Below are 26,298 nucleotides of genomic sequence, written 5' to 3' on the forward strand. Positions count from 1 at the left end.
GTCCCTACCCCACATGACATTGCTGGAATATTGCTAATAGCGGCGTAAAACCATACTCGTTCACTCACTCAGTTGGGCCTGAGCCTACAAACACCAACTACTAAGTACTATCTTGAAATTGGTTTGATGAATTGTGGGTCAATAAGGTTAGAGGCATAAAGACTACAATTCATATTGTTCACTTTCATCATCGTGTCTTTGTAGCAGTTAATGCCCTTTCTCTAGATATTGGAGAACATAATGTATCGACTATCTGTGGACAAATGACACCGTCGTATCAGAGCAGTGGACCCAGCCTGCAGATAAGGTTCAAGTCCAACCGTGCCAATCGAATACAAGAGCATTTTAAGTAAGTGTACTTCATTTATTCCTTTTTTCAAACAAGTGCTTATATCTCCTAATGCTTCGTACTGTGTGAACAGTAGCTTCCCAGGTACATGTGTAATGTGACATTTAAAAAATATCCATGGGTGTTTTGGGACAATATTCATTATGTTCAATAGAAACATTGCAATGAACATGATCAAAGAAGGTGAATATGTTTGCAATTGAGTAATGTAATGTCATTGATGATTCTGTTTGTGTTTGTAACCAAATCAACTGTGGTAATAATAATCACTTGTCATGCTAAAATCCATGTTACCGATAGAGCTGCACGGGAGAGCTGCAGAACTCTTTCCTGAATAGATGGATTCTAAAGATTGATTTGTCACTTGCCACTTGTCACCTGTCACTTGTCACATGCGAACATCAATCTACTCGGTAGTTGTGCAGAACTCTTTCCTGAATAGATGGATTCTAAAGATTGATTTGTCACTTGTCACTTGTCACCTGTCACTTGTCACATGCGAACATCAATCTACTCGGTAGTTGTGCAGAACACTTTCCTGAAGAGATGGGTTTTCAAGTTTGATTTGGTGGCATGGGGGGTAGAACAAAGCCTTAAATCCTTCAGTGAATAGTTCCATACCTGTGCGGGAGAATAGAAACATGACCAGGAACCAAAAGACATTCATTTGAAAGTTGAAGCAAATAGTTGAAGTTTGTTAGTAGATCTGATTCTCGATGTACATGACGTCTGACTTTGAGAACATTTGAAGCAGGTTTTGTGGGGAATATGATGGAAGATGTACAGACAAAACATGATGCTCAGAAAAGGATACTAAAGTATTCGTATTCCATTTGGAAAAAGATGTCATTTATGTTTTTGAGTGCATGTGTGTTGAAACGTCATCTGTATACATCAAGTTAACAGTGTTCTCCATATTTATCTAGATTCTGACTGTAGAGATGACAAGCTGACAGCAACTGATGTTGATTCGTACCTGGTGTCACCTGGTTATTCGAGACATTATTACAGGTAAGGCGTATCAGTCCTATATGAACCTCATTTCTTATCCTTCTGATGTCCTGCTTGTTCTGGCATTGTATAGTTGGATTCGGTAACAAGTAGAAAATTGCAACGGTCTCAGCTGGATAAGTATATGATGTCATTATTATTAGATTCCTGTATTTCTCTACTTTTACATATTCACATGTTCTATATACCATTAACTATATGCACATACCACCCTTACACTTCAGCAACCCATTCTTGCCGTAAAAGGCGACTATGCTTGTCGTAAGTGGCGACTAACGGGATCGGTTGGTCAGGCTCACTGACTTGGTTGATGCATGTCTTCGTATCCCATTTGCCTGGACCAATGAACGGGTGGCCCAGTCATCTAAGGTGACTCAATTTGCTGTGCGTCTCTTGGGCACGCCAAAAACCTATTGTCGTGGGTTCACTTCAATGATGTTTCTAGGTTTGTCAGTCCCATACCCGGGTTCACCCGGGGTCTGAGACCTGCATCACTTAGGGTTTTCCTCCAACATGAAGCTGACACGCCATGCTATGACTGGAATACTGTTCAAGGGGGCATTAAACCCAACTCACTCACTCACTGTGTGCCATTCTTGACATGGAGTATCTTTCAGAGTGAATTTTAGAATGTCAATCTGTTCTTCTCAGCAACCTCGCATGTAGATGGACAATATCAAGTAATGACCCGCAAAGGACGATAGAGGTCGAGGTCATGCAAGTGGAGATATCGGGCACACCCCCCCTGCTTGTAACGAAGACAAACTCGAAGTGGATTACCTTCGTATGTTTTACTTCCCTTTGCACAGCCATGAATCTAATAGAAAGTTTCAAGACACATTTCACTCGCATTAATGTTGTTGGGATCAACGTAATACTCTCAGGAAGGCATTCGTTGCTTTCACCACATGTAGTGGAATCCCATGTAGCTGAATCCCATGTAGCGGAATCCAATGTAGTGGAATGCCATGTAGCGGAATTCCATGTAGTGGAATCCAATGTAGTGGAATCCCATGTAGCAGAATCCCATGTAGCGGAATTCCATGCAGCAGAATCCCATGTAGCGGAATCCCATGTAGCGAAAATTCCATGTAGCGGAATCCCATGTAGCGGAATCCAATGTAGTGGAATCCCATGTAGCAGAATCCCATGAAGCGGAATTCCATGTAGCGGAATCCAATGTAGTGGAATCCCATGTAGCGGAATCCCATGTAGCGGAATACCATGTAGCGGAATCCCGTGTAGCGGAATCCCATGTAGCGGAATCCCATGTAGTGGAATCACATGTAGCGGAACAAGATAAGTTTGTGATCATGAATATTTTGGGGGGTATTTTTTGGTTGTGAAGAGTGTCATAAAAATATCCCGAAAAATTCATGGTCCAAAACTGTTTTTGTTGGGTATACGTATGACGTACTTAACACCTTTGATTGACCATTTTCTCATTTATGATATCAATTAAGGTAATTGTAAATTTGTTGTTTCAGGACAGCAATATTAATCACTCCTGTCAATGTGTTCTGGAACCAACTCCCTGTACTTCATGCCTGAATATTGATTCTTTTTATGCAGATTGGTCCTTGCCAAAAGATGTTATATGCGGTTCAAGCATCCCGAGACAAAAGTTCGTTAGCATGGGTAACACCATGTTAATCACATTCACTTCAGACAGTGCCAACGAAGGCCAAGGTTTTGATGTACGATATCGTCTGGTACAAGGTAGGTTTTCTCTCAACATAAAGGGGGGGGGGGGGGGGGGGGGGGGGGGCACGGGTGGCCCAGTCGTCTAAGGCGCCAGAAACCTATGATTGTGGGTTAGAATCCCGGTTCGCCCCGATTATGTTTCTAGGTTTGTCAGCACCATATCCGTGCTCGTGGGTTTCACCGAAGTGGTAAACGTCAGAGACCTGCATCACTTCGGGCTTTCCTCCCACACCAAGCTGACACGCCCTGATATGACTGGAATACTGTTAAAAGCGGCGTTAAACCCAACTCACTCACTCACTCTTAACATTAAGGAAATACATTGTGTCTGTCAACAGACGAGTTATGGTCCTCATATTGTCGGTATTTCGGGTTTGTCTTTGTGCAAGAGCTGATCCTGAAATCCCCCCAAAATATGAAATTGAGTGACTTTAAAACTATCGGCATACATGTCTAACATGAAAACAAAACTGTTGTCCACTGTCACTCATTCAAAAAAGTTATCAAATTTTACAAACTGCAAACCTTCACATCTTGACTATCCTCCTCACCAGAGTGAGTGAGTGTGGCTTAACGCCCCTTGGCACTGTTTTAATCACATCACAACGTGGGAACAAAGTCTGAATTCCTCCAAGTCTGACCACTTTGGTGAAACGTACGAGAAAGAATATGGTGCTGACAAACCTGGAAACAATCAGGTTGAATATGGACAGCGAAAATATGCACAGCAAATTCCAGCGCCTTAGATGACTTGGTCATCCGTGCCCACCCCACATCAGAGAACCACACCACCGAATAAATGTTTTGAAGGGAAATTCAATTGCATATAAGCCCCTGTCATACCAGTGGAACAATTTGCTTTGTACCTGTTTTGTTGCAAACATTTTATGTTAATTATATGCATGCTTCATACTTTGTAATGTGAAGATATTTCGATTTTCAATTTCCAGTCAAAAGCACGTATGCCCCGTGTAATCAGACATTGGTTGCATCTGGAACAGAACAGGTTCTTACATCGCCAGGATATCCACAGATCTCACTCCTGTAAGTCTTTGTTTAGTGTTCCTGGACTTCAATCAGTCATGTGTTTCAGCTCATTGCTTATCGTAGAACCCAGTTAAAGTAATGGAGTTTAATACTCAGTCAGTGGTATGATCATCTAGTGGACCGCCACTTGTTTATACCTTCTAATGTTATCTGGTTTAGTTACCCTTTTTATTTCTTTTAATTACCATCCACTGCACCAACAGAGTAGGACTCACTCACTAATGGGAATGGCACCGTCCAGATTCAAAAGAGTTCACGGTAAATACTTTTTGTTTGACATTTTTATGGGCAGCCATTCGGTCAAAAAATACAAAGTTGAAACAAAGGACAAAAGTATGTAATAATAGTCAAATGTTGCAAATAAAGTATTAAAAGTTACTAATAAAGGTCAAAATACAAATTTTAAAACAAACAGACGCCGGTTAAAAAATACAAAGTTGAAATAAAGGTCAACAGTATGCAATATAATAATCAAATGTTACGAAAAGACGTCATATGAAAAGAAAGATCAATGTGTACTAAAGAACGTCAGTGCGCGGGAAAGGACACTAAATTGCTAAAGGACATCGAATGTCTTTCATATCTCACAAACACTATGATTTGGGGGAAATTGGGTTCCACACTATGACAGTACGGTAACAAACCTAAGGGATGCACTGAACTGATATAAGGACATGTAAATATCCCACTAGTTTAGTTCTCCTTGTCTCCAGGTGGTTGGGTAGCCTAGTGGTTAAATCGCTCGCTCCTCACGCAGAGGGCCCAGGAGCGATTACCCACATGGGTACAATTTGTGAGGCATATTTTCAGTGTGTCATGCCGTGATATTGCTGGAATAGTGCTGGAAGTGGCATGAGACGATCCTCACTTACTCACAAATTCTCTTTGTGTCCTTGCTTCTTTGTTGGAAAGGGGGCACGGGTGGCCCAGTCGTCTAAGGCGCCGCGATTCGCTGTGCAGAGTTGCGTCCCTTGGGAACGCCAGAAACCTATGGTTGTGGGTTCGAATCCCCGTTCGCCCCGATTATGTTTCTAGGTTTGTCAGCACCATACCCATGCTTGTGGGTTTCACCGAAGTAGTAAACGTCTGAGACTTGCATCACTTCGGGCTTTCCTCCCACATTAAGCTGACACGCCGTGATATAACTGGAATACTGTTAAAAGCGGCGTTAAACCCAACTCACTCACTCACTCTTTGTTGGAAAGTTTATCACCAAAATATTGTATCTTCTGTACAGGACACAAAGCTGTATCTTCACAATTAGAGCACAAAGCGGTTATCACATAAGAGTGACCCTGATCGACCTTGACATTGAATACTCTCCAGCCTGCAAACATGACAGCTTGACAATATCAGATGGTAAGTAATAATATGATAGAATAAATACAAATACATTGTACAGCGATTTCGTCTCTGTTCTTATAAGATCCTATTTACATGAATTTAAGTTAGAACTACCTTCTCTGAGAATAGCCAATGACATTAAAGCACAGAAAGTTTGAAAATTAAAATATAAATCTTTCTGGTGTTATCATCAAAATATGTGACGTATTGTTTTCTTGCATGTCCGTCCGCACAACTAGTTTGTAATGCTGTACAGAACTAACTACTGCTAAATAGGTCATATTTTGATATGAAAAAAAGTACCATCCGGCAGCGCACTTTGTTAAACAAGCTGAAAAAATGTCCTAGTGATTTAAAACCATTAATTTCTTTAAATCATGTAAACATCCGTATTTAAAATCAAGTTACTCAACATGTAAAAACATTTGAGAAATAGACAGTCACCAGTGTTATTTTGGAAGGCGTGTTCTGCATGTACAGAAAGTGAAGGTATTGTCTGTCCAGAAGACCCCCTGATCATTTCTTTGTAGGTACTTTGACGCTAGATGAGTTATGGTGTGGGAAAAGGGCTGGAGAGGTTGTGAACAGTCAGAGGAACGAAATCACAGTGATCTACGGTATTGATGACTCCAACAACGGACAGGGTTTCTCCCTCAAGTACTCCGAAGTCAGAGGTAGGTATCCCCTACGAACATGCAATCTCGCAAGATACTACCATATTGACAGTGTACACTACTGCAAACATGAAAACTTAGTCATCAATCGTAAGATTTCCCATATCGGTCACGATCGTTAGGCATTCGTGCACTGCTAGAACAAAACATAAACGTTCCAATGACAGCGACCGTGATGCAAAAATGTTGCGGATGCAATCCAGAGTGAGTGAGTATTGTTATACGCCGCTTTTAGCAATATTCCAGCAATATCACGGCGGGGGACACCAGAAATGGGCTCCCATGTCGGGAATCGAGCCCGGGTCTTCGGCGCGACGAGCGAACGCTTTAACCACTAGGCTACCCGACCGCCCGATCCAGAAGATGTTTGTCTTGACTACAGGTGTGCTTATGCTACTTGTAGTACATTTACATTGTGGACAATTGATGCTGCCGTTGATATGTTTCTTGCTGCGAAATAATATGTACTTACCTGGCATTATCAGATTGAAATTTCAATACAGATGCATCCATTAATTAATCTATATGAAAGCTTCCTTGAGTGTACATGTGTATTCTTGATTGAAAAAGTTCGCCGCTTTATAATAGTCTCATATGTTTTCTTGTTTTGGAGGACCGCCTCCGTGGTCTAGTGGTAGAGCGTCCGCCCGGAGATCTGAAGGTCCGGGGTTCGATCCCCGACCGCGTCATACCAAAAGACGTTAAAAGATGGTACTTGTTGTTACCCTGTCTGGCGCTCGGCATTAAGGGGATAAAACAAGGACAGGTCGTCTCGGAGTCAGTATACTGTGTCTGAGTGGGATATTCATGTTAAACTGCATGGGTTGCTGAAGACCTATGCTAAGCCGGATCTTTACGGGTCCCGCATGTGCATAAATATGTCCCTAGCTCGCCACTCATTCAGGACCATTCACTACAGGCAGACGACAAGATAGACGAAAACATATTCTCCAGATAACACACTGCTACCTTTCTAATGTACAGGATCAGCAAGCAGAGTCCAAGAAATGGTCATGCCCGTACGAAACACTCCACTTTACTTAACCTCACCTGGATTTGAAAAACGATTCCCTCAGTAAGTGCATTATAATTCTGTTTTCATTTAGTCTATGCTGGCTAAATAAATTTTACAAAATTGGTAAATATATCCATTTCAGCAGATTAAAAGTGATATGCAAGATGCTTACCTTTGTAAAACATGTTGTAATGCTAAATGAATATTGTACAGTGAGGAGGCCGGGCTGGAGAAACGTAAGAACATATATTATGTATAGGATAAAACACGTCCGAGGGTTTTTATGATATTTAAAACCCGCATCCCGAGGGATTTTCCGATGGAAAGGGTTTTAAATATCACAACAACCCGAGGGGAAGTGTTTTATCTTACTTATAAACCGATTTAGAACCTTAAAACAACATTTATCAACATTATTATGTTTCGAACATACTTTCCATGAACCTTAGGAAACGGGCGTAAAATATCTGTTGCTGGCGTACGGATCTTGAAAAGGACATTCTAAAAAGCAGTGCGGCTTATCAACGCCACTGTAGCCTTGTGGTACACTCACTGGGCCACAGATATGAAAGTTGCGAGTTCGATCCTCGGGAATATAAATAAAATATTTGTCATTTGATTTTACATTTCATTACATGTTACAATCTGATCGGAAGTTATATTAATAAAATACCCAGGACATTATATAAAATCCCTGGGATATTATAACACATTATATAGCAAATATGACTTGAATATCCTATTAAATCCCAGGGACATTACAACGTCCCTGTTTATGAGATTTAACCCGACTGGAGAACAATAGGATGACGTCACCGGAGGTTTATGATTATGTCTTGTAGTGAGTGAGTTGGCATTCACAGCACATTTAGAAAAACTAAGGCATTATTACAGCTGAGAATACCAGAAACCCGTCGGATGAGACCAGTTAACCCTTTGACCAAAGCACCTCGTCATGACCGTTCATGCATTTCATGTAAATCTTACTGTGTCCATTCCCTTGATTTTTAAAGAGGCATCACCTACAGCTACATCTTTACTGCTGATCCGCGACAAAGAATACGTCTGCGTGTTCAGGAATCATATCTGCGTTACAACACTGCCGACGGAAGCTGTCTCAGTGAAAGGGTCAGGCTTTATGATGGTAAGACAAACCAGGCATTGTTATAGAGCAATAACTCAATCCAGGCATAATCAAGGCATAAAAAGGCAGATTCCAAATGTATTGAATGTATTCAAATCGCTTCTGTTGACAATGGTATCATGTCTGATTTTATGTTTACTGATTAGAATGAGTAAGTGAGTAGGTTTTTTCGCCACTTTTGTCAGTATTCCAACCGTATCGAGTACCCGTGAAGATCCGGCATAGAATAGGTCTTCAGCAACCCATGCTTGCTGTAAAAGGCAACTATGCTTGTCGTAAAAGGCGACTAATGAGATCGGGTGGTCGGGCTAGCTGACTTGGTTGATTGCATGTCATCGATCCAAATTGTGTGGCTCGATGCTCATGATGTCAATCACTGGATTGTATGGTCAAGACTCGATTATTTTCAGACCACCGTCATATAGCTGGAATATTGCTGAGTGCGGTGCGGAACAACAAACAAACAAACAAACAAACTATATCGAGCGGGGATCACTGGAATTGGACTTCACACATTGTACCCATGGGGAATAAAATCCTGATCTTTGGCATGACGAGTGAACACTTCAGCCACTAGACTTAAAAACCAGAAACCAGTGATTGCTGATTACCTGATTACCTCGGTTTGTCAGCACCACACCCACACCGTGGGTTTCACCAGTGTGGTACACACCTAAGACCTGCATCACTCCGGGCTTTCCTCCCACATTAACCTGCCGTGCCGTGATATTACTGGAATACTGTTCAATATGGCTTTAAACCCAACTCACTCACTCACTCACTCACTCACTGGAATACTGTTCAGTATGGCTTTAAACCCAACTCACTCACTCACTCACTCACTCACTCACTCACTCACTCACTCACTCACCCACCCACCCACCAACTCACCCACCCACGAACCCACCAACTCACTCACTCACTCACTCACTCACTCACCCACCCACCCACCCACCCACCCACTCACTCACTCACTCACTCACTCATTACAGGCCCATCTTCAACCAGTTCCGAGCTGAAGTCTATTAACACTGGAGAATATGGCTGGTGTGCCTTGGACCTGCCTGTCTTCATCAGCAGCAGCAATTACATGACCATGGTGTTCAAAACAGTCAACTCTTTTGACCATGGGAGAATTGGCTTTGTGCTAATGTATGAGCAAGGAAACTTCAGTGGTATGTTTATCTTTCAATTATTATTAAATATACTGAACAATACAGGTAAGGGATCATAAATGTTTTAGGAATATATTTATGAACTTGTGTGATTAGTCTTACTACAAAAAAATACCCCAAACCTTTATTTGATCATGTAGCAATGCGTGGAGTCATCCCACGGATGGCATCCTTACCTTGTCAGCTTGCTGATGGGGTTAACCTCTTCGGTCATGTGGACAAGACTTCCGACCTCGGATCAGAAGGTCCTTGTTCGAATCCCATCATGGGACTCGGAAATATTATGGCCGCTACATTGGCGCCCAACGTGGGGCACGTTTATATTATATTTGAGCAAAATAAGTCTCTGTACCCTACTATGCGGCCCGGGACGGGTCTTCTGTTGACGGGGTTAGCCTGTTTGGTCATGGGGACAAGGCATCCAACCTCGGATCAGAAGGTCCGTGGTTCGAATCCCATCAGTGATGAAACATTACATTGTGACCTGTTTTTTCCATTCCTGATGAAACGGATTTTAAAAAATAAGAGGTCACGTTGACCATTTCAATACGGCAGATACAGTACATCACCTTGAGTTACATCTACATCTGACTACATTTGATTCGACCCGTGAAGATCCGGGGTAGAGTAGGTCTTCAGCAACCCATGCTTGCCGTAAAAGTAGACTATGCTTGTCGTAAGAGGCGACTAACTGGATCGGGTGGTCAGGCTAGCTGACTTGGTTGATACATGTCATCGTATCCCAATTGCATGGATCGATGCTCATGATGTCAATCACTGGATTGTATGGTCGAGACTCGATTATTTACAGACCGATGTCATGCAGCTGGAATAATGCTGAGTGCGGCTTTAAACAACACACAAACAGACAAAAACAAAACATTTGATTCAACCTGTTTTCAGTCATTCAGTCAGTGCTTAATGCCATACAATTTTCCTTCTCTGAAAGAAGCCAAACAATATTTTCAGAACAAGCAAAATTAGCAAAGCTGTACACCTTATGATTTCATTACATCAATGTTACCATCTGTAATAGCAGTTCCATGTAATTGTTTTCGTAATCAGTTTTGGGGTCAGTGAAACTATTTCCTGGAATAATATTCAATGTTTCAGATCCTCTCCCATGTGGTGAGTCCTTGACAGCGTCGTTGAGGAAGTCGTACCTCATGAAGAAGATTCAGCCGTAAGTGTTTATACACGCCAGACGTAACATATGGCAGATAGGTGGGAGGGACAGCTAGATGACAATGTTTCCTGAGTTCTTGAACATTGTGCACTTTGGTAATGATTGATGTTTTTTTGGTTGTTGTTTTTATTGTTTAATGTCGCACTCAGCAATATTGCAACTATATGATGGCCGTCTGTAAGTAATCGAGTATGGACCAGACAAGCCAGTGATTGACATCATGAACATTGGTCCACGCAATTGGGATACGACATGCTTCAACCAAGTCAGTGAGCCCGACCACCCGATCCTGTTAGTCGCCTCTTGCAGACAGACAGTTTATTCAGTAATTTAGGCATCAAGGCCCATAGTACAATGCAGTTTGGATATTAACATTTGTCACTTGATGTACATGATAAGATTATACATCAAGTTATACATTCCTCATTATAAAGACATGTTTCAAGAATACAGAAACAGCATAGATCATATCAGGATTTTCAGAGTTTAACAGATTTATCATTAACTGACGGTCTTTAAAAATACCTTGCAACATAGGGAGAGATTTATACCTTAAATGTGAATCCGTTTCACATATAAGTAAGACATGGTATTCATCCTCTCCTCCTCCGGATGAACAGTTTGTACAATTAGAGTTCACAATATCACCGTCTTTGGACCTGCGATATACATTTACACTAACATTGTGCAATGAAATTCTAAGTTTACAATAAGCTTTTATCATTTAAACAAGTTAAATATCTTTCAGTTTGTAACAATGATTTTACTTTGCTGTATTTGCTAAGATAAAGTGATTCAGAAATACTTTGGTGCCACTGGTGACAAAATATATCCTTTAGTCTTTGCTTAAATGAATATAAAAATAATTGCGGATCTCCAACATCTTGGGAAATCCATACATATGAAAAGCCACTAACTAATAATAATAGATTTCTCACATCTGAATTATCATCAGGTACCTTTAACATTTTGTAACACTGATATGATCTATCAGGCACCATTCTAAGTCACCTCTTACAACAAAGGGGGCACGGGTGGCCCAGTCGTCTAAGGCGCCGCGATTCGCTGTGCAGAGTTGCGTCCCTTGCACATGCCAGAAACCTATGATTGTGGGTTCGAATCCCGGTTCGCCCCAATTATGTTTCTAGATTTGTCAGCACCATACCTGTGCGCGTGGGTTTAACCGAAATGGTAAACGTCTGAGACCTGCATCACTTCGGGCTTTCCTCCCACATTAAGCTGACACGCCGTGATATAACTGGAATACTGTTAAAAGCGGCGTTAAACTCACTCACTCAGTCTAACAACAAGCATAGTCACTTTTTACGGCCAGCATGGGTTGCTGAAGACCTATTCTACCCTGGATCTTCAAAGGTAATGATTTATGTGTACAGACTAATGATAAGTTTGATGATTATTCCCTAACTGCTGAGGCAACAGTGTTAGTTGACATCCTTGTTGGGATTCAGAGTGAGAGTTGTTCACCTTGTCATAAGGGGCGATTCTGAAGGTGCCTAAACAATCTCTGTGCCTCAGTTCATTGCATGGCAATGCCATCATACAGGATGCCGTGGGACTTTGCTCATAATATCAATCACTGGTTTGTCTGGTCCAGATTTGGCCATCATGGTCTTGTTTGAATTATGCAGACGTAAGAATTAAAATGCAAACAAATCATATTTCTCGGGCAGAACCTGTGGTCTTGGCGTTAATGCTTGATTCATTATGCCATTAGGACGCTTCACTACATGGTATAAGAGTTATGGTACACTGTTATTGACAAGAGATCACCAAGAGCGTACTCACAAACAAGGGGTTCTGCACTTGCAGACATCTACGCCTCAACTGCTGTCCAATACTAATGATCTGTACCCGGTCCTCAGTTCCATACTGAAGCTTGATTCATTATGCCGTTGAAACGCTTCCCTACATGGTATAATGTGGGATAGTGTGTCATGCAGTGATATTGCTGGAATATGGCTGAAACTGGTGTGAAAAAATATAAAAATGTTACATATATTTCTCAAGATTTCTAAGGATCACCACTTTTAAAGTTAATATGTCAAATTGTGTGCATCTTTTGACATCTCTGAAGACTTGTTTAACAAACAAGAGTTTGTTGTCATGTGCCACACAATGCCAACATACAACACATGACAATAGCCAGTCGGATCACTAGGGTTGCGACCGGGTACGAAAACTGAACTCGAGTACCCGGCAGACAATACCCGAACCGGACTCGAGTACCCGTAGTTCAATGTTGTCCTACTCGTTTGTAACGCTTTTGCGAATAAAAGGTCATCAAACATCTATTGATCTATTCTAAGGTATTATGTTTTTTATTAAATGCCTGCATGGCTTAACTAAAAACATTTGAACGTTTGTCCGCTTTGTCGTCCATTTTGAAGTGACTTACGAGTTACGAAAGGCGATGAGAGTTATCTCCCCTGAACGGGTACTCGAGACCTGAAAATTGGACTCGAGTCCTAAGCTACCCGACCCGTTATCGGGTACTCGAGTACCCGTCGCAACCCTACGGATCACCCGTCGAAATTAGACTTTCCGACCAAAACGGAAGCAGCACACTCGGGCACGACGATCTGTGAAGTCTAAAAAGTATGTCTGTTGCCCACTTGCACAAAGCGATCTTAGCGCTAAGATGATTGTAACTCCCATACTTTAACATAGGCTTACGATAGTCTTAGCGCTATGATCGCTTTGTGCAAGTACACCCTGGTCTGTCCAATTGACATGATCTTCAGCTCCATCCAAACATGGCTGCCTGTGATGTCTTGTCAGTGGGATAGGAATGCATGCCCTCCGGAGACCAGCCTCACGGTGTAGTATATATCTTGGATGAAGCCACCTTTTCATGGAAAAATGTCCCGATTGCTTTGTTACAGACACACGTCCTGTACATGGGTGTTGACAAGAGAAACAAACAATACCTACATTCAACTTAATGTCTTGCGTTATGATGTCGGGAGACGGAACGACGACAAGTGTGGTGCAGATCATGTAGAAATATATGATGGTAATTATGTATAACCATACATTTTGTCAACAACTCACCTAATTTTTCTTCCATTTTTACTCCCACATAAAATATGTACACCAGTTGAAGGGAGTAAAAAGTTGTGTTTTTTCAATTGGACCCAAAAACGTTCTTTCTTGGTCTCTCTTAACCAGTAGTTTGTTGTGTACACAGATTGAAAAATGATCAATCAGTCGAGTCAGATTACTAGCAACATAATCAGTTATATTTTTAATTGATCAATGTATTTATAAGACTTCAGTTACATTTGGTTTAGTGTATATTTATAATTGCATCCATGAGGGTATCTAAGGTGCTGCAATTCGCTACGCAGAGTTGTTTCGCTTAGGCACTCCAGACACCAGTAATCATGAGTTAAAAAAATGGTTCGCCCCGATAATGTTTCCAGGTTTGTCAGCACCATCCCCGTGTTTGTGAGTTTCACCAATGTGGTAACCTGCAACCTGTTGACTTGCAACACAGTAGTGTAATATGTGCTGATGATATATGAGGTATCACTTTCTTTTGCATACAGGTGACACTGAAGCAAGTTCACGTATTGCTCTACTGTGTGGATCCAAGTCTGGGGCCCTCTACATTGGAACCGGTGGTCAGATGATGGTCAAGCTGGTAACAGGAGAGTCCCCTGTCACCTTCCACATAGAATACAGCTCGTGTAAGTCTATAACCTGACCTGTTACTTAGTAAACTAATCGAACTATTAACAAGAGATATATGATGAAAGTTGACTAACCGACAACTGTAAATTGGGTCAATGGTTTGAATATTTCTGTAATATTAGGAAATGTGAATTGGTATTGCTGTTAATAGCATTATGAAGTACGATATCACCTGGGCAATATTATTTGTCCACTTATGATTTTTTTTAATCGGTGTATTTTTATTCACATGGCATGTAGAACTTCTGGTGATATAGATGTTTTCCAATTTTATAGTGAAAATGTTGACATGTTTCGGATACTATTATGCAAATAAATAGTTCCAGATATACTGTAACAAGTATTCTTCTTTCTTTCACTTTTCCTAATTGCTCGACATGTTAAAACCTATGTATATTCAACAATTGTCCTCAGATCTTTGTTTAGCGGCAGCAGGAACTAAGATCTGATTTTAATGAGATTGATATATGCTCAGAGCAGTGTTACACCTAACTCACTCTCTCAAATTTTGTACCAGTACTTTTCATTCTTGGTATTGTGTCTATACTACCATGTTTTTAGCGCACGAAGACAGATGTACCCCAAAAGATCGCAGGGCTACAGAACAACCAGATTACCTTGTTTCTCCCTCATATCCCAATAAATATGCATCGTAAGTATTCTAGATATGTATGTGGGTACAGTTGTATGGAGTAATGGCTGTTGAGTGCGTCTCATGTTGTTTAACACTGCACTTTGCAGGATGTTTAAGACGGCACTGTATGCGAGCTATACGACGATTGCAAGTTTGGTTTGTTTGTTGTTTAACACCTTAGACAGGTAACGGAACAACCCAGGTAGAGAATAATACACCATCATATTAGTCTGTATCTTATTTAATGTGATCTCATTTCTATACTTTGATTTTCTTTGTTTGTTGTTTAAAGCCGCACTCAGCAATATTCCGGCTATATGACAGCGGTCTATAATTAATCGAGTCTGGACCAGATAATCCAGTAATTGATATCATGAACATGGATCCACGCATTCGGGATACGATGAAATGCATCAGCCAAGTCAGTGAGCTTGACTATCCAATCCTGCTATTCGCCTCTTACGACAAGCATAGTCGCCTTTTACGGCAAGCATGGGTTGCTGAAGACCTATTCTACTCCGGATCTTCACAGGTCTCGATCGCCTGTAAATTATCAAAACGAGTCAATGTCACGAACATAACAGGAACATACACATACTTTTGTGATTTTCTTTTATCTACCAGTTGTGTGAGTGCATGCATGCGTGCGTGCGTGTGTGCGTGCGTGTGTGCGTGTGTGCGTGTGTGCGTGCATGTGTATCTGTTGTTGACCTACGCACGAGGAAGTACTACAGCTATATGATGCCGGCTTATCGTAATCGAGTCTGGACCAAACAACCCACTGATATATTATGAGCAACGACCGACGCCGTGGGGATACAATGACACGCAATTAACCAAGTGAAAGAGTCTGAGCTCTTAACACCACTGTTGTCACTTACGACAGGCGTACGTTGCTGTGGAACAATTCAGGGTAATTCGGAATTCATGTTTATCAGGATAAACACAAACAGAGGCAGCCACTTGTATACTACGCAATATGATTGTTTATTAATGATAAAATCCTATGGCTATATGAATAAATACAATCAATAATTTACTTGACTGAGATAACCATTTATGTTGGAATTACTTTCAGCATGTCTTATTGAGACAACTTGAGGTTTACAAACGAAGATCAGTGAGAAAAGCATTGTTAAACATCCTGTTACAATGCACTGCATCAACTGAATGTTGTATAAATATTTTTCTTCTTAAGGCTAGAAACTGTTTTTACAGTCTTTGTAGTGAGGACATTTACGGATTAATTCCTTGTTTTGTGTTCCTCAGGGGTCTTCATTGCACATGGCTCATTGACAGTGGCAACGCAGACTATATTGTTAAGTTTAAGGTCGTGCAAGCAAGCATTGTCTCCTCAGTCGACTGTACGTATGACTATCTGGCAGTCTATGACGGTAAGTGTCATAACGATGTACAATTCTAACACGAAAAATCACCAAAGCGTTTGTTGACGGACATATTTTAAATGTATCTATTCAGTGTTTATGGTAGCTTCTTGTTTTGGCGGGGACAGTGGGTTAGCCTAGTGGTTGGGGCGTTCACTCGAAACGCTGAAGACCCTGGTTCAATTCGCCCCAGGGGCACAATGTGACAGTGAAGCCCATTTCTGGTGCTTTGGATGCAAAAAGCGGCGTAAAACAGTTCTCACTCACTCTTGTATTGGCACATCAGCATTAACGCTCACCTTATTAATGTTGTCTTTTGGTTTATGACAGCAATGTAAGTGTCTAATGATTCTTACTCCTAGTGCCTGGTGTGGGGCGGTTGGTTAACCTAGTGGTTAAAAGCTTTCGCTCATCACGCCAAAGACCCGGGTTCAATTCCCGTCATGGGTACAATGAGTGAAGCCCATTTGTGGTGTCCCCCGCCGTGATATTGCTGGAATATTGCTTAAAGCAGCGTAAAACCTTACTCACTCGCTAGTGCCTGGTAAAGGCTAAGTAAATTGGTCAGGGCAATAATATCGTGCACATTTTATGCACAGGCATGTCTGAGGCAACCCGCGTCCAGTTGGGTAAATGGTGCTGGGGCGTTGATGAAACAGAGACAATATATTCCACTCAACGATACTTGACTGTTGTCTTTCACACGAGCAAGGATAACACTGCGAGTGGTTTCAGGCTGAGATACTGGAGAGATGCGGCACCTGAAGAACAAGGTACTGACTGGACTTGAGTTTTAAAAATTTAGAATTGCAATAGCACGTGTTAGATGTTCCTCTCACAACCTGTATATAGAGACTGGTAGATATAATCACACTGATAGAAGAGACAGAATATGCACATTGTGTAACACAAATTCAATTGAAGATGAGTTTCACTTTCACCAAATAATTGATGAGCTTTAGAGACGTTATGAGTCGTAGGAGATAGATGACTACCACAACAGTACATGCTCTGCCTGCCTAACACAATCTACGATGCTCGTTTCAATGTTTGAAAAAAAGATTAGAATAGTAGTCGGTTATGATTCATGGTGTAAAAAAAGTTTTATCAAGTGTTGTGCACTTAAAAACCAACATCGTATCCCTTCAGCGAATTCCGGTGAACGAACGGGAATAACAAACTTGGTCAATAAAAACATGAAATTTGATATTGTAGGTATACGGTGGTCTTGCCGTGCTAGAAACTAATGTTGTGGGTTCGAATCCAACCCGTCTTTTCGTCTTAATTTTAATTCTTGGTGGTATAACTGATATATATATATGTTCAATCTCATTAAAATCACATCTTAGTTCTCGCTACCGCTAAACAAAGATCTGAGGACATCCCATTAGGGGTCACGTCAGAACGACCTTTCATCTGACCAATCAGAGCGTCGCTTACCAGATCATGTAAGTGACAGTCGGGATGTGATTTCTAATCAAGCAGCCTCGAAAACTTTAACACGGGGTATTCCGAGCGATAGTTACGGGATTAACGATTGAATCTGTACAATCTAGACCATATATTAGCCATTCGAGAATGTTATTTTGTTCAGGTTTCAAATTTTTAAGCGAGAATTTGTCAAAATATGTTTCGAAGCGTAGTCGCCAAATTGCAGTTAGTGCCGTAAAGCACGAGAAAGCTGCCTTCTGATTGGCTAATGTCGTCTTCTTGTCAGTAATTCCATTGGTCGGTCAGAGTTTGCGAAAGGTCGGTCTGACGTGACCCGTAATGGTATGTCTTCAGTTCTTTGTTTAGTGGCAGCGGGAACTTAGATCTGATTTTAATGAGATTGATATATGCTCAGAGCAGTGTTACACCTAACTCACTCTCTCAAATTTTGTACCAGTACTTTTCATTCTTGATATTGTGTCTATACTATCATGTTTTTAGCGCACGAAGACAGATGTACCCCAAAAGATCGCAGGGCTACAGAACAACCCGATTACCTTGTTTCTCCCTCATATCCCAATAAATATGCATTGTAAGTATTCTAGATATGTATGTGGGTACAGTTGTATGGAGTAATGGCTGTTGAGTGCGTCTCATGTTGTTTAACACTGCACTTTGCAGGATGTTTAAGACGGCACTGTATGCGAGCTATACGACGATTGCAAGTTTGGTTTGTTTGTTGTGTAACACCTTAGACAGGTAACGGAACAACCCAGGTAGAGAATAATACACCATCATATTAGTCTGTATCTTATTTAATGTGATCTCATTTCTGTGCTTTGATTTTCTTTGTTTGTTGTTTAAAGCCGCACTCAGCAATATTCCGGCTATATGACAGCGGTCTATAATTAATCGAGTCTGGACCAGATAATCCAGTAATTGATATCATGAACATGGACCCACGCATTTTGGATACGATGAAATGCATCAGCCAAGTCAGAGAGCTTGACTATCCGATCCTGCTGTTCGCCTCTTACGACAAGCATAGTCGCCTTTTACGGCAAGCATGGGTTGCTGAAGGCCTATTCTACTCCGGATCTTCACAGGTCTCGATCGCCTGTAAATTATCAAAACGAGTCAATGTTACGAACATAACAGGAACATACACATACTTTTGTGATTTTCTTTTATCTACCAGTTGTGTGAGTGCATGCATGCGTGCGTGCGTGCGTGTGTGCGTGCATGTGTATCTGTTGTTGACCTACGCATGAGGCAGTAACTACAGCTATATGATGCCGGCTTATTGTAATCGAGTCTGGACCAAACAACCCACTGATATATTATGAGCAACGACCGACGCCGTGGGGATACAATGACACGCAATTAACCAAGTGAAAGAGTCTGAGCTCTTAACACCACTGTTGTCACTTTCGACAGGCGTACGTTGCTGTGGAACAATTCAGGGTAATTCGGAATTCATGTTTATCAGGATAAACACAAACAGAGGCAGCCACTTGTATACTACGCAATATGATTGTTTATTAATGATAAAATCCTATGGCTATATGAATAAATACAATCAATAATTTACTTGACTGAGATAACCATTTATGTTGGAATTACTTTCAGCATGTCTTATTGAGACAACTTGAGGTTTACAAACGAAGATCAGTGAGAAAAGCATTGTTAAACATCCTGTTACAATGCACTGCATCAACTGAATGTTGTATAAATATTTTTCTTCTTAAGGCTAGAAACTGTTTTTACAGTCTTTGTAGTGAGGACATTTACGGATTAATTCCTTGTTTTGTGTTCCTCAGGGGTCTTCATTGCACATGGCTCATTGACAGTGGCAACGCAGACTATATTGTTAAGTTTAAGGTCGTGCAAGCAAGCATTGTCTCCTCAGTCGACTGTACGTATGACTATCTGGCAGTCTATGACGGTAAGTGTCATAACGATGTACAATTCTAACACGACAAATCACCAAAGCATTTGTTGACGGACATATTTTAAATGTATCTATTCAGTGTTTATGGTAGCTTCTTGTTTTGGCGGTAACAGTGGGTTAGCCTAGTGGTTGGGGCGTTCACTCGAAACGCTGAAGACCCTGGTTCAATTCGCCCCAGGGGCACAATGTGACAGTGAAGCCCATTTCTGGTGCTTTGGATGCAAAAAGCGGCGTAAAACAGTTCTCACTCACTCTTGTATTGGCACATCAGCATTAACGCTCACCTTATTAATGTTGTCTTTTGGTTTATGACAGCAATGTTAGTGTCTAATGATTCTTACTCCTAGTGCCTGATGTGGGGCGGTTGGGTAGCCTAGTGGTTAAAAGGTTTCGCTCATCACGCCAAAGACCCGGGTTCAATTCCCGTCATGGGTACAATGAGTGAAGCCCATTTGTAGTGTCCCCCGCCATGATATTGCTGGAATATTGCTAAAAGCAGCGAAAAACCTTACTCACTCGCTAGTGCCTGGTAAAGGCTAAGTAAATTGGTCAGGGCAATAATATCGTGCACATTTTATGCACAGGCATGTCTGAGGCAACCCGCGTCCAGTTGGGTAAATGGTGCTGGGGCGTTGATGAAACAGAGACAATATATTCCACTCAACGATACTTGACTGTTGTCTTTCACACGAACAAGGATAACACTGCGAGTGGTTTCAGGCTGAGATACTGGAGAGATGCGACACCTGAAGAACAAGGTACTGACTGGACTTGAGTTTTAAAAATTTAGAATTGCACTAGCACGAGTTAGATGTTCCTCTCACAACCTGTATATAGAGACTGGTAGATATAATCACACTGATAGAAGAGGCAGAATATGCACATTGTGTAACCCAAATTCAATTGAAGATGAGTTTCACTTTCTCCTGGTGTGTCAAGTTTAGAAACATTTACGTGATAAATATTTGCCATCTTTCTACTCTGTACACCCGAATGTCCATAAGTTTGTAGATCTTTTAACTTCATCTAATGATACTATGCTATGTAACCTGTCAACATATGTTTATCACGCGATGTCACATAGAAACAGAATTGTTAGTTAACAACCACGTCACCTACATGTAAATACGCATTGTACTATAGGCCTGTGGCCTTTTAAGTACTGAATAAAACTGATTGACTGGACACATTCATTAAATACCACGGCGTTTAAATGCAATTACATGTGTCACTTCTGTCTGTTGCTACAGTTAATGCCGTTTTGGGGAGCACAGAAAATAATGTTTTGTTAAAGTTTGATACCAAAGTTTTAAATTCCATTGCAACGGACGATGTAGCGTAAGGACTCTTTTGGACAACTAGATTTGCATGATTTGAGAAGTGAGGTTACACGTGGAGAATGGTTTTAGATAGAAGTGTTTATAACCCATTCCACTCCTCCTAGTTTTGAACTTCCTTGAAGTGTGTTTCTAATATATCAGGGAGCACGGGTGACCCAGTCATCTAAGGCGCCGCAAATCGGTAGGCATACTCCCTTAAGTACGCCAGACACCTATTGCTTCTATGGGTTCCAATAAAGAACTCAATATTTTTGGTGTTTTTAGAGGCATAAACGTGAAATCTGTAGCGGATTTAAGCAAAGTGTGCATTTATATTTCAATAAACGCAAAAAATAGTGAAGTCAATTCTTAGAAATAAATAAAGTCAACAATAATTACTTCTCAGACTGCTTATTTAATGATTACCACACACAAGACTTTAGATAACAGTACTAAATCAGTGATTTCGTTCAGCGCAATAATGCAATACAAGCCCCACACATTCTATTATCAGCCAATCAGGAAACACTAGTTTCTATGTAGGCGTGGCCTAATTTTTTTCTGCGATTTTTCGAAATATAAACCCGTCACCACTGCCTCTTAGAGCAACACATACTGTTCTAAAGTGTCAGAAGCCAAATTGCCTTATTTCGATTTTTCTATGATCCTAGATGCAGGTTTCGTTTTTTGTAATTCCCACTTTTAGAGTTTTGTGTGTGAACCATGGGCTTCTGCCAAAAGACATCTGAACTTTCGATCCTCATCTGTTTTCAGCGTTTAAAGTGTCCTGAAGCTGAATTCTGAACCGATGTTGAGTCCGAGACAGTGTTTAATGAATAAATGGCTGTTTTGAATCACACTCTATTCTTGACAAATACTATATACTCCAGGTAATCTAGGCCAACTGGTTTGGGGTAAATTCTGAGAGGACCTTCCAACAAACTTTTACATGAATGAAAACGAAAGTTGTTACAGCGTTTATTGTCATGTTGATAAGTAGATTCAGATAATATCAATCAACATTGAAATTCAAACTCGCCAAAACATGTAATTTAAGAGATAAACATTGATATTTGGTGGTTATATTGAATTTTTGCAAATGATTGAGTATTCTACATGCATCCTTGGGTCTGTTTACCGCAAGTTAGTAGTTCAAATCACTCAAATATGTCATCAGAGACCAACAGTGTATTTATATTCTGTGTCTAGCCATCAAACTCTTGGCGGCCATCTTGGAATTTTGGCCGAACAGGGGGCTCTGGTGACGGAATTTCTTATCTTAAAGTGTTAACTATACTTCAGTGAGTTAATGTGCCAAGGTATATGCATATAAGTCCTAGCACACTGTTTAAGAGTTAAAAGATTCAACAGTGTTAACACACAATAAGGAAATTTGTCGGCCATCTTGAAATTGGCGGCCATCTTGAATATTTGCAGATTTGTCAATAGTCGAAAACATTCAGTTTTGAATATCTTTTTAGAAATATAACATGGTTATTTCACAATACCACACATGGTATTTTTCATCAAAACATTGAACCTCATCTGAGATATTGAAGATATATTGATAATTGGTGGCCATATCAGATTATGCAAATAAGACATATTTCCCAAACTGGGATTGCTTGGGACTTTTAGTGTGTTGTTTTCGGGACCTTGTAGAAATGCACTGTGTGGTGAAATAAATTCTGTTGCAATTTGTTCCAAATGAAACCTTATTTTGCCTGGGCTGATAGTGTTCAGCATTTTGTCATGCCTATTGTTATGGCTGAATTTGTGTAAGTTCGCCACTTTTTAGCTTTTACATATTTATAACTTTTTTCAGGTCAGGCTACAGCTACAGGTAGCAACATGGGAACAATTCTTGGTGGCATCTTTGGTGGCCTCATACCGTTGGCTGTCATCATCTTCATAATCTGATGACCTCGTCTGGAGACCTCTGTCCAAGGGCACGAGTTCTTCTGGATGTGGTCAAGCCACTCCTGCAGTAGCTTATCAGCCAAAGCAGCAAGTTGCGTATATGCATCCACTGTCTACTAGTCCTAATGCGTATCCTGATAAAAGAACGCATGGCCCTTCTCCTCACTATAACGAGTTTCCTGAACACCAAGGTTCAAAGTGCATTGTTCAGGGACATGAATATTCCTAACAAGGACCTGTTAAGGATCATGAAGTTTCTCAGTTACTCCATGTTCAAGAACATGCTTCATCTCGTGCAGGGCCTATTCAAGAAAATAAGTACTCAGCCAGGGCCTTTCTAAGGGAATCAATTTTCACAGCCTGTTCATGATCTTGAATATTCTAAAGGGCATAATTATTCTTGGGCAAGGCCTATTATAGAAAATAAAAACTTTCAGCCAGGGCCAGTCAAGAGGGATGAATAATCTCACCAAGGGCCTGTGGAAAGGGATGCATATTCTCAGAAAGGGCCTGTAGAGAGGGATGAATATTTTTCTGCCAGGGCCTGTGGAAAGATGAATATTCTCAGCCAGGGCCTATTCAAGAAAATAAGTACTTAGCCTGAGGACTTTCTAAGGGAATTCAGTCTAAGGGAATTAATTTTCACAGCCTGTGTTCTAAAGGGCATAATTATTCTTGGACAAGGCCTATTAAAGAAAATACATACTTTCAGACAGGGCCTTTCAAGAGGGATGAATACCCTCAGCCAGGCCCTGTGGAAAGGGATGATTAATCTCAGCCAGGGCCTGTTGAAAGGGATGAATATTCTCAGTCAGGGCTTGTGGAGAGGTATGATTATTCTCAGCCTGGGTCTGTTGAGAGGGATGAATATTCTCAGTCAGGGCTTGTGGAGAGGTATGATTAATCTCAGCCAGGGTCTGTTGAAAGGGATGATTAATCTCAGCCAGGGTCTGTTGAGAGGGATGAATATTCTCAGTCAGGGCTTGTGGAGAGGTATAATTATTCTCAGCCAGGGTCTGTTGAGAGGGATGAATATTCTCAGTCAGGGCTTGTGGAGAGGTATGATTAATCTCAGCCAGGGTCTGTTGAAAGGGATGATTAATCTCAGCCAGGGTCTGTTGAGAGGGATGAATATTCTCAGTCAGGGCTTGTGGAGAGGTATAATTATTCTCAGCCAGGGTCTGTTGAGAGGGATGAATATTCTCAGTCAGGGCTTGTGGAGAGGTATGATTATTCTCAGCCAGGGTCTGTTGAGAGGGATGAATATTCTCAGCAAGGACCTGTGGCGAGGGATGCATATTGTTTCTGCCAGGGATTGTTGAGATAGGAATATTCTCAGCCAGGGCCTGTGGAAAGGGATGAATATTCATAGCCAATACACAGAGTTCAAATCTAAAACAGAAGAAAACAACCCCTGGTGTAGTCTGATATGCACATCGCTATATGGCTGAAATAATGCCAATGCAATGTTAAATTTTAACTCACTCACTCACTGATACAAGTATCTGAAGTCCAAAGGAATGTAACATACGATCCTGTGATACATAATTAATGTTTAATCTGTACCCTCTCATTTGAACAACAACAATTGAAGATGGGTCCACAGCTCAGTAGCCACCTGTTACCTTAGACAGGTAATGGAACAACCCAGGTAGAGAATAATACACAACCATATTAGTCTGTATGTTATTTAATGTGATCTTATTTCTATACTTTGATTTTCTTTGTTTGTTGTTTAAAGCTGCACTCAGCAATATTCCGGCGATATGACGGCGGTCTGTAAATAATCAAGTTTGGACCAGACAATCCAGTGATTGACATCATGAGCATCGATCTACGTTATTGGGATATGATGACATGCATGAACCAAGTCAGCGAGCTTGTGGCTTTAAGGTTTTGAGAGGTCGCCTTCTGCCTTGGCAATGCTAACCTGTCCTTCTTCTTGGACGCATTATTGTGAGTGGAGGTACACTTCTTTATTGGGAGTTTTAGAATTGATAAAGTTTCTGTTCTTGTATTGATAAGATTTTTGTTTTCGCATTGATGGTTTGATTTTATTTTTAGAAATTGGCAGAATTTCTTCGGCCGCTCTGTGAAAATGTTTGAGTAGGTGACCATCTTTCAGAAATTCACTATTCTTCCCTATTGCATCTCTTGGCTTAAGAAGATCTGTGACAGATAGCGAATCTGACTACAATTCTTTATAGGGATCATTACCATAAGAATTAATGCATTGGTAAAACACTTTCAACTGAATGTTTGTCTTTGTTTTTTGGGGGGCACGGGTGGCCCAGTCGTCTAAGGCGCCGCGATTCGCTGTGCAGAGTTGCGTCCCTTGGGCACGCCAGAAACCTATGATTGTGGGTTCGAATCCCGGTTCGCCCCGATTATGTTTCTAGGTTTGTCAGCACCATACCCGTGCTCGTGGATTTCACCGAAGTGGTAAACGTCTGAGACCTGCATCACTTCGGGCTTTCCTCCCACATCAAGCTGACACGCCGTGATATAACTGGAATACTGTTAAAAGCGGCGTTAAACCCAACTCACTCACTCACTCACTCTTTGTTTTTTTAAATTGATGGATCTGATATTGTATATCTGTTGATGTATATTTCTTAAATGTGTGTATTATATTTGATGAGGTACATGTGTATTGTAGTCCTCTGTGAAGATCCAGGTCAGATTTGGTCTTCGGAAACCCATGCTTGTCATAAGAGGCAACTAACGGTATCGTGTGGTCAGGCTCAGTTGATGCATCTCATCCTGTTCCAGTTGGGTAAATTGATGCTCATGTCAATCACTGGATTGTCTGGTCAAGACTCAATTATTTACTGACTGTCGTCAATTAGCTGGAATATTGCTGAGTGTGGCCTTAGACAGTAAACAAACATACTACTCACAAGTATTATAAGAGGTGATTATGCTTGTAGGGCGGTCAGGCTGGCTGACTTAGTTGATGCATGTCATGGTATCCCAATTCAAGATCCGGGGTAGAATAGGTTTTCAGCAACCCATGCTTGCCGTAAAAGGCGACTATGCTTGTCGTAAGAGGCGACTAACGGGATCGGATGGTCAGGCTCACTAACTTTGTTGAAGCATGTCATCGTATCCCAATTGCGTGGATCGATGCTCATGATGTCAATCACTGGATTGTCTGGTCCAGACTCGATTATTTACGGAGCGCCGTCATATAGCTGGAATATTGCCGAGTGCGGCATAAAACAATCAATCAACCAACCCAATTGCGGAGATCGATGCCGATGTCAATGAAATAGTTTGTCTGTTCCAGACTCGA

At 41.1% G+C, this 26,298-nt stretch overlaps 1 protein-coding gene across 2 annotated transcripts; it reads left to right on the forward strand.

Annotated features, from left to right (window-relative positions):
- Nucleotides 1-1,272: 1,272 nt before the first annotated feature.
- On the forward strand, nucleotides 1,273-25,409 carry LOC124136187 (bone morphogenetic protein 1-like). Of its 2 annotated transcripts, XM_048393912.1 has the most exons (19): nucleotides 1,273-1,360; nucleotides 2,012-2,144; nucleotides 2,933-3,079; nucleotides 4,015-4,108; nucleotides 5,349-5,470; nucleotides 5,986-6,129; nucleotides 7,114-7,204; nucleotides 8,158-8,288; nucleotides 9,281-9,463; nucleotides 10,577-10,646; nucleotides 13,553-13,683; nucleotides 14,219-14,359; nucleotides 14,925-15,015; nucleotides 16,267-16,391; nucleotides 16,982-17,155; nucleotides 18,315-18,405; nucleotides 19,634-19,758; nucleotides 20,349-20,522; nucleotides 22,909-25,409. In XM_048393912.1, the coding sequence occupies exons 3-19, from the start codon at nucleotides 2,995-2,997 to the stop codon at nucleotides 23,001-23,003; spliced, it is 2,067 nt and encodes a 688-aa protein (XP_048249869.1). In that variant the 5' UTR covers nucleotides 1,273-1,360; nucleotides 2,012-2,144; nucleotides 2,933-2,994; the 3' UTR covers nucleotides 23,004-25,409. The 2 variants fall into 2 exon arrangements, with proteins under 2 accessions (XP_048249869.1, XP_048249870.1); XM_048393913.1 differs by lacking the exons at nucleotides 18,315-18,405; nucleotides 19,634-19,758; nucleotides 20,349-20,522.
- Nucleotides 25,410-26,298: the final 889 nt, after the last annotated feature.

The sequence above is a fragment of the Haliotis rufescens genome, unplaced genomic scaffold (genome assembly GCF_023055435.1).
Source record: "Haliotis rufescens isolate VD_foot unplaced genomic scaffold, xgHalRufe1.0.p SCAF_121, whole genome shotgun sequence".
NCBI classification, from domain to species: domain Eukaryota; kingdom Metazoa; phylum Mollusca; class Gastropoda; order Lepetellida; family Haliotidae; genus Haliotis; species Haliotis rufescens.

Coding starts and splice junctions, on each gene's coding strand:
- LOC124136187 (XM_048393912.1), top strand. CDS start 2,995: ATGGGTAACACCATGTTAATCACATTCACTTCAGACAGTGCCAACGAA. Junction 10,647..13,552: donor CTCATGAAGAAGATTCAGCC/GTAAGTGTTTAT, acceptor GCTTTGTTACAG/ACACACGTCCTGTACATGGG. Junction 20,523..22,908: donor TGCGACACCTGAAGAACAAG/GTACTGACTGGA, acceptor AACTTTTTTCAG/GTCAGGCTACAGCTACAGGT.